This window comes from Passer domesticus, chromosome 17 (assembly GCF_036417665.1).
Source record: "Passer domesticus isolate bPasDom1 chromosome 17, bPasDom1.hap1, whole genome shotgun sequence".
In the NCBI taxonomy this organism is placed as follows: Eukaryota; Metazoa; Chordata; class Aves; order Passeriformes; family Passeridae; genus Passer; species Passer domesticus.
The window spans coordinates 1,719,415-1,730,497 of NC_087490.1; the positions used below are offsets into that span (position 1 = coordinate 1,719,415).

Consider the following 11,083-nt stretch of genomic DNA (forward strand, 5'->3'; position numbering starts at 1 on the left):
TGACCCCGAGGGAAGCAGGACTCTGGGAGCTTCCTGCCAGCACTGCAGGGCCAGATAAGCCCTCCCGGGGCCAGTGGCCTCTGGCACAGCAAGGCCTGACACAGCAGCTGGGCAGGGCTGGGACCAGGGACACGGGGCCAGTCACCCCTCGGGGACAGGATGGGCCTGGAGAGCTCGTGGCTCTGCTCCCGGAGCCTCTCAGGGCTCCACCAAGGCCAAGGTGGCCCTGCACCTTCCATGGTATCCAGTCTGGGTGCCCTGAGCCCCTCCTGGGGTTGGGGACAAGCGTGGGGTCCCCAGGAGGTGCTGCTGGTCCCTGCGGGTGAGTCCTGCTCTGGGACACCCCACGGGCCACCAGCACCACTCTGGGGCTGGACTCCAGCCCCACGGCCAGAGCACGTGTCCAGGGACCACAGTGGGCACTCTGCTTTGGAACCCCCAAAGTCACAGCAGGGTGGTCACCACCAGCAGCTCTGGACCCTCCTGGTGACCCACAGCCAGCTGTGTCCCCCTGGGCCAGCAGCCCTGAGTGCAGCTCCCTGCCATGGGGCACTTGGGGCTCCAGGGACACCTCTGGAGGGGTCCCAGTGGCTGTAAGGGGGTACAGGACACTGGGACGCAGCCTCAGCCCAGCTCTTCACTGCTCCCGCCCCTGCTGGGACCCCCCGAGCCTCCCTCCCTCGGGCCTGGGGGTCTGAGTCCCCCTGCACAGATGACCAGACATGGTGGCTCAGCTCCGTTGGTCTTTACTGGCTGGAGAGGACATGCAGGGGTGGGGGCCTCGGTGGCCTGGGCTGGGGGCACAGCCCTGCCCCACCCTGGGGACATCAACACGAGCTGTGGGCAGTGCTGTGGGCAGCTGGGGGCTGCAGAGAGAAGAGTGATCCCTCCTGCCCTGAGACACGGCTGGTGGTGACAAACTGCATGTCCCCAAGCCAGCTCAGGGCTGGAGAGGAGAGGAAAAAGTGGCCAAGGAGGTGATGATGAGGCCAAGAAGAAAAGAGGGGATCGTCAAGAAGAGAAGATGATGAAGGAAAATGATGTGAGGGCCAAGAGGAGGAGAGGAGAAGAGAAGGAGGAGGCAGCGCAAAAGAAGAGATGTGAGGAGGAGGAGGATGACAAGAATAGCAAGAAGAGGAGGAGAAGACAAGAAGAGAAGGTCAAGATAAGGAAAACAAGTGAGGAGATGAAGAGACCAAGAGAAGTGGGTGCTCTCCAGCCCCGTTCCCAGCTCTGCTCTGGCCACCACTGCCCTGGCCACACGGCTGCCCCCCCTGTGGAGCTGCTCCCCATGGCCTGGGGACACCCCTGGCACCCTCTGGGGCCGGGGGCTCCTTGCCGGGCCCACCCCAGTGCCGACAGTCACCAAGTGAAGAGGTCCTGGCCACCTCTGTGGCCCTCGCCTGGCCGGGTGCCACCTCCGCCCTCCCAGCAGCTCGGGGATGTCCCCAGGGGCTGCCAGGAGCTGCCACGGCCATGGACCCCTCAGGGCCACGCTCTGTCCTCCAGCCCCTCGCGCTCCCGCGGGGCCCAGGCGGGCTCCAGGAGGGACGAGGGGATGCTCTGCAGAGCCCCCCAGGCCCTGGGGCCGCCGTTCGGGGCCCGCTGGGCGCCTGCCCCGTAGCCCCGGGGCGTGGGGATGCGGGAGGGCGCCCTGTGGGGCTGCGTGTCCAGCCGGGGCTTGGCCCAGGGCCGCGGCGGGGCCGCGGGCACCCCCGGCCCGGGGCTCTCCTCCGTCTCCATCAGCTCGTCCTCGCCGGCGGCCCAGTCGGTGTCGGAGCCGGGGTTGCCCGGCGTCTCCCGGCTGTCCCAAGAGGCCGGGAAGCAGCAGCTCTCGTCGGAGGAGCTGGAGAAGGTGGAGCGGCGCCGGGCGTCTGCCAGGGTGGGGTTGGACGGCAGCGGGGGGCACCCGTCGATGTTGTTCCCGTTGTTGTTCCCGTTGTTGTTCCCGTTGTTCCCGTCGCTGCTCCCGCCCCGCCGCCCGTCCTCGGCGGGCAGCCCCTGCTTGGCGAACACGTTCAGGGAGGAGGACGAGGATGAGGAGGAGCAGTACGCCGAGTCGGCGGCGGCGGGGGGCGCGGGCGGGGGGATCTCCGCGTCCCCCAGCTGCTCCAGCAGCCGCGTGTTGGCCAGGAATTCCTCCTCCAGCCGCTGGAACAGCCGCTGCTCCTGCCCGGGCTCCAGCCAGCGCGGGGCCCGCAGCCTCCGCGCCAGCTCCTCGGGGTCCCCGGGGCCGGGCCGGGGATCGCGCCGCCCGCCGGGGCTCCCCGCGGGGGGCTCGGCCCGCGCCCACGAGTGCTGCCCGTCGGGCCGGCGGCGGATGAGCAGCAGCGGCGCCGAGCCGCGCCCGGGGCTGCGGGAGGCGCGGGGCGAGCCCGGGGCGGGCGGCTCGGCGGGGTCCCGGCGGGCCGGGGGGCGGCGGGGCCCGCTCTGCCCGGAGGCGGCCGAGGAGTCGCTGTCACCCGAGCAGCGCCGGGAGCGCGCGGGGGCGCGCGGCCTGCGGGCGGCAGCGGGGATGAGAAACCCGGTGTGTCCCCCCGGGGCACCCCCGATTGCACAGCCGCCATGAACCCCCCCATTGATACCCTCCCGCACCCCTCCTCTTGGAACCCCCCCATTGATACCCCCCCGCACCCCTCCTCATGGAACCCCCCCATTGATACCCCCCCATTGATACCCCCCCGCACCCCTCCTCTTGGAACCCCCCCCATTGATACCCCACCATTGATACCCCCCCGCACCCCTCCTCGTGGAACCCCCCCATTGATACCCCCCCGCACCCCTCCTCGTGGAACCCCCCCCATTGATACCCCACCATTGATACCCCCCTGCACCCCTCCTCGTGGAACCCCCCCAGTGCCCCCCCCTTGCACCCCTCCCCACCGAACCCTGCCCATCCTCCCCCATGGCCCCCCCACACTCCTTCCACTGCACCCCATTTCCCTCCCCACTGCACCCGTTCGTTCTTCCCCCTTTACCCCCATTCCTCCTCACCGCACCCCCATTACACCCCACATTCCCTCCCTTAAACCCCAATTCCATCCTCACTGCGCCCCCGCCGAACCCCACATTCCCACTATTGAACCCCATTTCCCTTCCCCTTGCTCCCACATTAACCCCCATTCCCCCCCTTCCCTGCCCATTCCTCCCCACTGCACCCCCAGAACCCCATTTCCCTCCCCACTGCCCCACATCTTCCCCCTCCACTAATCCTCCCACTCCAGCCTCATTCTCCCCCTTCTCCCCCCTCAGCCCCACTCACTGCACCCCATATTCCCCCCACTGCACCCCATATTCCCTCCACTGCACACCCACTGCCCCCCTGCTCGGAACTCCCCCATGGCATTCCACGTTCCCCCCACTGTCAATCCCATCCCCCTCCATTTCACACCCCACTGGACCCCCATTTCCCCTACTGCCCTTTCATTCCACTCCCCCTTGTTCCCCCACTGCACCCCAGTGATCCCCTGTTGCCCCCCGCTGCCCCCTCCACTGACCCCCCCCGAAATCCCACATCCCCCACTGCACACCCCATCTCCCCTTGTAGCCCCGTTCTCTCCCCCTGCTGCCCCCCACTATTCCCCGCTGCCCCCCACTATTCCCCTCCATTAATCCCCCAATGCTTTCCCCATTTACCCCCTCCCACTGCCCCCCATCCCACTGCCCATCCCCTCCCAGTGCCCCATTGTCTGTCCCCATAGCCCCCCATGGCCCCCCACCGGACCCCCATTGTCATCCTCCACTTCCCCTCCCCTGCCTTCCCTAACTGCACCCCAATTCCTCCATTCTTTCCTACTGCACCCCCATTTCACCCCAAATTCATCCCCCTGCCCCTCACTGCCCCCTCAGTACCATTCACTGCCCCCCATTTTCCCCCATGATTTCCCCACTGTCCCCGCCGAGCTCCGTTCCTGCACTTCCCCCCCAGTGCACCCCCAATTCACCCTCTCGTACCTCCCACTGCCCCCAATGATTCCATTTGCTCCTCATCTCCCCCACTGCCCCCCAGTGACTCCATTTCCCCCCCACTGCCCCCCACGATCTCCCCAGTGCTCCCCATTGCATCCCCCCGTTCAGCCCAGTTACCCCAGTACCTCCCAGCGCCCCCCAATGTCCCCTCACTGCCCCCCCCAATGTTGCCCCATTAACTCCCCCCATCCCCTCCGTGGGGCTGAGCCCTTGCCGTGGGTCTGGGGGCACTTTTGGGGTCCCCCCAGCCCGGGGGGGGCCGTACCTGTGGGTCCCTGCTCCCCTTGGCTCCGCGGGGCTCCGGGAGGGGCTGCCGGAGCAGGGGGCGGCCGCCCCTCGGGGGGGCAAACCCTCCTGCCTGGGGGGCTTCGGGGGGTCCCCCCGGGGCTGGGCACGCTCTGCCGCGGCCGGGGGGGGCCCCGCGGGCCGGGGGCGCCGGGGGACGCTGGGGCTGGAGGCGCGGGACGAGCAGGCGCCGGGGGCTGCTTTTTGGGGGGACATGCCCGGGGTGCGGGGCTGCGGCAGGCGGTGGGCTGGAAGGGACGAGGGGGTCAGCGGGGACAGCGCTCAGCACCCCTCCCCTCCCCGCATCCCGATTTTCCAGCCAGGCTATTCCCGGAGGTGGCGACAGCTCGGGAATTTGGGAAAATCCCCACTTTTGTCACTCCCCTTTTCCCCCTTACAGCAGGATCAGTGCCCTGAGGAACCCAGCCCCAGGAAAGGGAACCCCAGAGAAACTCAGGGAGGACCAAGGAAGGGAATCCGTGGGGAACCAGGGAACAGAACCCCACAGAAAATCAGGGAATGGAACCCATGGAGAACCAGGGAAGGGAGCCCATGGAAAATCGGGGACTGGAACACTACAGAGAGGCAGGGGATGGAGCCCCATGGGGAACCAGGGGATGGAACCCCACAGAACAGAGCCCTGTGGAGAACCAGGGAGTGGAGCCCCATGGACAACCAGGAACAGCGTCCCAAGGAGAGCCAGGGAATGGAACCCCACAGAGGATTAGGGAACAAAACCCCACAGAGAATGGAGCCCCAGGGAGAACCAGGGGATGGAATCTCACAGTAAATCAGGGAACAAAACCCCACAGAGATCCAGAGACAGAGCCTGGGGAGAATCTGGGAACAGAACCCACGGAGAACCAGGGAATGGAACCCCATAGAAAATCAGGGAACAAAACCCCATAAAGAACCAGGGAAAGGGGCCCCATGGAGAAGCAGAGAATGGAGCCCCGGGGAGGATCCAGGGATGGATCCCACGGAGAGCCAGGGAATGGAGCCCACGGCAAGCCAGGAGCGTGCCGGGGGGGCACGGGCGGCGGGTGGCACTCACAGAGGGCAGCGCAGCGACACGGGTCGTGCTTGTCCAGGTAATGTTCCAGTGTGTCCCAGCCGCCGCCCACGCGCACCATGACGTGGCTCCGCAGCACCTGCGGGCAGCGCTGTCACCCTGCCGGGTCCCGAAAGGCCACCAGAGCCACCCCAGGACCCGGCGGGGACAGGAGAGCCAGCGCTGGACCCCACCCAGCTTGTCTGGGAAGGAGGGGGTGGAGGGGCCCGGTGCAATGGGGGGACAATGGGGCGAGGGGGACAATGGGGTGAGGGGGGACAATGGGGTGAAAGGGACAATGGAGTGGGGGGGGCAATGGGGCGAGAGGGACAATGGGGTGAAAGGGACAATGGGGTGAGAGGGACAATGGGGCGAGGGGGGGACAATGGGGTGAAAGGGACACTGGGGTGAAAGGGACAATGGGGCGAGGGGGACAATGGGGCGAGGGGGTGGCTCTTACTCGGACGAAGATGAGCGTGTTGGAGTCGCCCACTTTGTACTTCCCCTCCGAGACCTTGACCATGGGGAACTGCGAGGGGCAGGAGCAGCAGCCCAGGATCTCCCGCACCTGCCGGCACACAGGGCAGCCGTCAGCGGGGCATGCACGCCCTGCTGTAGGGTCGGCGGGGTCCAGAACCTCCCTACAAGGCCGGTGGGGCACAGACCCCCGATACAGAGCTGCTGAGGCACACACCCCCTTAATGGGGCAAGGAGGGCATAGACCCCCCACTATAGGGCCGGTGGGCATAGAAACCCCTCTATAGGGTCGGTGGGGCACAGACCCCTGTTATAGGATCAGTAGGTACAGACCCCCCCCTACAGGGCCGGTGGGACACAGAGCCCCTGTTATAGGATCAGTAGGTACAGACCCCCCCCTACAGGGCCGGTGGGACACAGAGCCCCTGTTATAGGATCAGTAGGCACAGACCCCCCTCTATAGGGTCAATGGAGCACAGACCCCCAAGTTATAGGATCAGTAGGTACAGACCCCCCTCTATGGGGTCGATGGGGCACAGATCCCCTGTTATAGGATCAGTAGGTACAGACCCCCCCTATAGGGTCGGTGGGGCACAGACCCCAAGTTATAGGATCAGTAGGTACAGACCCCCCTCTATAGGGTCGATGGAGCACAGACCCCCAAGTTATAGGATCAGTAGGTACAGACCCCCCTCTATAGGGTCGATGGAGCACAGACCCCAAGTTATAGGGCTGGTGGGTCATGGACCCTCCATTATAGGACCGATGGGGCACAAACCCCCTGTAGGGTCAGTGTGGATCCCCATTATAGGGGCAGCCCCTCAGATGGGCACACACGGAGGGGCTCTGTGTGCCCCCCAAGCTGGCAGCTCCCTCCTCCCTGGGGAGGAGCTGGGGGGGCCGGGGTCTCCCCCCATGGCCGGGCACCCCCGGCAGGCTGAGAGCAGCCACAGCTCCCTTCATTTGGGGTCCACCCGCTCCGGGACCCCCGGCTGTGGGCACAAACCATCCCCCCACCCCACTAATGCTGGACACGGGGGATTCGCCCCCAGATGCCCACCATGGGGCAGGACCTACAGCCACCACAGAAATGGGGTAAATCCCGGGGGGGTTTGCCTCCCTCTACACTGGAAGGTCGGGCACAGGGCGGGTTTGGGGCCCGGGCAGGACGGATTTGGGGGCCGGGCAGGACGGATTTGGGGGCCGGGCAGGGCACCCCCAGGGCTGTGCCCAGGCACGGCCGCGGTCCCGCTGGCCGCCAGCTGCGGCTCCAGCTCCCGGGCTGACGTCAGGGATTAAACCGGGAGCCTCGGGGGACGCGGGGACGCGGCCGCGTCCTGCCCGCCCCGGGGCTCCGGGGGAACGCCTCGCCCCGAAATTTGGGGTTTCTTTAACAATTCCGTGATTTTGGGGGGGGTCTGCCTGCAGCTGTGCCCATCACAGCGCTGAGAGGAAGGAAGGATGTGGCCGCTCCGGTTCCCATCCGGGTGACACGGAGAGCCCCAGCGGGGGAAACTGAGTCAAGGACTGGGGGGGGCTGCAGTGAGGGGGGGTCGTGACCCTGCTGCCACCCGGGGGGGCACCTGGGGACGGGGTGGGCCGGACCCCGCTCCGCCAGGCTCCTCCCCGGCGCTGGCGCTGCCCATAAAAGCCGATGGCGAGGAATTACGCAGCCCGGAAAAATGCAGCCAGGGCTGGCAGCGCCCGCCCAGGGGGGCTTGGGGGGGCAACAGCCGGGGGGGCCCCCCCGAAGCGGCCCTGGGCGGAGGGGGGGGGGGGTCAGGATGCTCTTTAATGAGGGACTTAATGAGGAATTGGGGTTTCAATTAAAAAAAGGCTTAGGGAGTCAGGGGAGGGCAGAGCCCCCCGGTCCCCCCGTGTCCCCCCCGGCCCGGATTAATCCGCTGCCTCGCCCGCGGGACGGCTCCCGCACCCGGCTGTAATCCCTCTGAGCTCCCGGCCCGGGGGGGCCCGCACCCCCCTCCTGACACCCCAAACTGCGGCTGGGAGCAGTGGGATGTGCCCATGTCCGTGCCCGGGGACAGCAGCCCCGGGGAGGGAGGAGCAGTCCTGGGGTGGGGACCTCTGTGGGTCACCCCCTCACGGGGGGCAGGTGGCAGGGCACAGGTGACACCAGTGTCCCTGTTGTGATTCTGGTCACAGCCAGAGAAACAACCCCGCTGGAGTCAGGAGGCTCCACGGGAGCCTGGGTGGGTGGGGAGGAGCTCCCGTAGCCATGGAGAGCCGGGATGGGGGGGTGGAGCACATCCTATGGAGCACAGGGGTGGGCAGAGGGACCTGCCAGGGGTCACGGTGACACCAGACCTCCCCTGGGCCACCGAGTGCCCTGCTGGATGGGCAGGGAGGACTTCCCGGGGTCACAGGGACAGGTGGGACTGCCAGGGACCACAGCATGCCCCGCTGGGCGGGCAGGTGGGAGCTCCCATGGATCATGGACAGGGGACACAGACAGGACCTCCCAGGGGCCACAGAGAGCACTCCTGGGGACCACAGCGATGGGTGGGACCCCCCACGGGTGGACAGGGACAGGTGGGACCTCCAGTGACCACAGAGTGACCATGGGGTGGACAGACAGGACCTCCCAGGTCCAGAGGGCACGCTGTTGGGTGGGCAGAGAGGATCTCCCATGGACACAGAGCTCCCCGCTGGGCAGGGGCTGCCGCAGCCCCGCCGGGGGCCAGCGAGGCCCCGGCGCTGTCCCCGCGCTGGGTGGCCGGCGAGGCCCTCACCCAGGCACAGGGCTCCCAGGGGAGCGCGTGTCTCACCAGCTCGTCCAGGTTCTTGAGGTCGCACAGGGTGATGGGCCGGGCCCGCCCGGGGAAGGCGCCCGCCTGGGGGTCCCGGCTCTCCCGGCGCGGGCCCAGCGCGCCGTCGGCCATTTGGTCCCTCATCTCCTCCTCGATCTCCTCCTCCATTTGGATCAGCATGGGGGCCAGCATGCCGAACTTGGAGCCCCTCCTGGCCACCTCCAGCAGGCAGAGGACAAAGTTCTTCTCGTTCTTCTTCAGCACCAAGTCGTTGGTCTCGAACATGAGCACGTCCTGGATGCCCAGGTCCTGCCGGCACCACTGGATGAAGTTGGAGACGTTATCCCGGGCAATGAAGGAGCCGGGCACCACGTTCTTGGCCTGGAAGACCACCTCGTTCTGGGGCACCCGCATGCGCGCGGCCGCCTCGGGGTGCCGCTCCTGGAAGTCCAGGGCGATGCGGTTGACATTGTTGGCGTGGCGGCAGAGGTGACACCCCGTCTCCAGGCTCTCCAGGAAGGTGTCCACCTGGATGTCCAGGTCGTAGAGGGTGTTGAACCACTCAGCCAGGTCCTCCTTCATGGCCTCCAGGTACTCCTCGCTGGAGCGGAAGGGGCGGATGCTCTTGGAGGCGGCCGACTGGATGTGGCTGGGGTCGGCCATGGCAAGCTGCCTGCGGGGGGACGGGGGGGCTGTCACGGGCAGGAAATCCCCCAAAGCCCCCCTAAAGCACCCACCAACCCCAGTGAGCCCTCCGTGCCTCAGTTTCCCCCACATGTTACCCATGGGCAGGAGCATCACCACCGCCACCACCACCCTTCCAGGACCCGCCTGATCCCTGCCAGGAGCTGCAGCACCCCCACTCCCCACCCTGCGTGTCCTCCCCACAGCCATGTCCCCTCCCCTCATGTCCCTCCCCCACGTGTCTCCCCATCCTCCACGTCCCCACTCCGTGTCCCCTCATCCTGTGACCCCCCCCAGGTTAACGAGTCCCTTGTCACCCATGCCCACCCCTCGGTGGGGCTGTGACAGAGAGGGGACGTCCCTCCCCAGCCCCACCCTAAAAGCTGCCCAGTCATGGTGGGTGTCCTCACCCTGCTGTCCCCACCCTGGGAGCAGGTGACACCCCGAGGGATGGCAGTGCCAGGGGCAGGGAGCCCCCCCTTACCCTGGTGGGGTTCAGCCCTGAGGGGCTGCAGGGGGCGGGGGGATATGGGGTGGGGGCTGCACCTGGGGGAGGCCCCCCAGTTGTCCCTGACCTGGGGTGGGGGTACAAGAGCCAGTGATGGCCCAGCAGAGGGGTCACCCCCTCCTGGGACCCCCGGGACCTCCAGTGCCACCCCCAGCCCAGCCCCACACCCTGCGAGAGGGGTCCTGCCCCGGGGGTGTCCCTGCTGCTGAGGGGGTGTCCCCTGCCCTCGGAGGGGTGTCCCTGTTGGGGAGGGTCCCCTCACCTGGGGGGGGGGCACTGCTACCCTCGGGGATGGGGGGACTCTGCCGGGGGGTGTCCCCATCCCCCGAGAGTGGGGGATCCTGTCGGGGGGTGTCCCTTTCCCTCGGTGGGGGAGTGTCCCTGTCGCGGGGTGTCCATTCCTCGGGGATGGAGGGTCCCTTTCCCTCGGGGGGGCTGTCCCTGCCGGGGGGGTCCCTGCCTTCGGGGGGGGTGTCCGTGCTCGGGGGTGTCCGCATCGGGGGTCCCCCTGTCCCCGGGGGGCGGCCGTGCATCCCTGGGGGTGTCTCTGTCTGGGGCGGGGGGGGTCCCTTTCGGCGGCGGGGTCCCCATGCCGGGGCGATCCGCCGGGGCCGGCGGGAGGGGATCCGCACCTGCGGGGACACGGGGGGGACACAGGGCCCGGGGCCACCCGCCCACCCCCCCCGGCCGCACTCACCGCCGCCGCTCCGCGCTCCGCTACGGCCGGGCCGGGCCCGCTCCGCGCCGCGGGCCGGGCCGCGGCTCCCAGCGCCGGGGGGGCCCCGCCGCGGCCCCCGCCGCCATCGGCCGCCGGCAGCGGCCCGGGGGGCGGCCGGGGGGGCCCGGGGGGCGCCCAACGAGGCTCGGCCGCCGCAGCCCCGCGGAGCCGCCGCCGCCGCCGCGCCCCGGCCGGGAAGTTGGAGGCGGCCCAGAAAGGGCCGGGACGGGGGCGGCGGCGGCGGGCGGGGACGGGCGGGGGGGGACACGGACACGGCGGGGGACAGGGGCATGGCCCGCAGCGGGGACACGGCACGGCCGGGGGAGCGGCACGGACAGACGCGGGGCGGGGCGCGGACAGGGGGCACGGGAGGGGCAGGGGGTGACACATAGCGACAGTCGGTGACATTCCCCCACCCCCGCCCGGGTGTGGCTCCCCGCTCCCATTGATCTGCTCCTCCTCCCCCCAGCCTCCCTAGCCCGGAACTCACACCCGGAGGGGAAACTGAGGCACGGCGGGATGCACCGGGCGGCTCCGTCCCTCCCCTCCATCCCCTCCTACCCTGGCCGGGCCGGGGGCCGCGCCCCCCCGGCCCCCAGGGGCGCTCTCAAGAAAGGCCAGCA

General features: G+C 68.6%; 1 protein-coding gene across 3 annotated transcripts; it reads right to left on the reverse strand.

Moving 5' to 3' along the window:
• Positions 1 to 730: 730 nt before the first annotated feature.
• GAS2L1 (growth arrest specific 2 like 1) lies at positions 731 to 11,083 on the reverse strand. 3 transcript variants are annotated; one of them, XM_064392442.1, is made up of 6 exons: positions 10,951 to 11,083; positions 8,533 to 9,223; positions 5,766 to 5,873; positions 5,309 to 5,405; positions 4,235 to 4,502; positions 731 to 2,497 (listed from the first exon to the last, which is right to left on the reverse strand). In XM_064392442.1, the coding sequence occupies exons 2-6, from the start codon at positions 9,211 to 9,213 to the stop codon at positions 1,486 to 1,488; spliced, it is 2,166 nt and encodes a 721-aa protein (XP_064248512.1). In that variant the 5' UTR covers positions 9,214 to 9,223; positions 10,951 to 11,083; the 3' UTR covers positions 731 to 1,485. The 3 variants fall into 3 exon arrangements, with proteins under 3 accessions (XP_064248512.1, XP_064248511.1, XP_064248513.1); XM_064392441.1 differs by lacking the exon at positions 10,951 to 11,083 and adding an exon at positions 10,440 to 10,763; XM_064392443.1 differs by lacking the exon at positions 10,951 to 11,083 and adding an exon at positions 10,440 to 10,751 and having other exon boundaries at positions 8,569 to 9,223.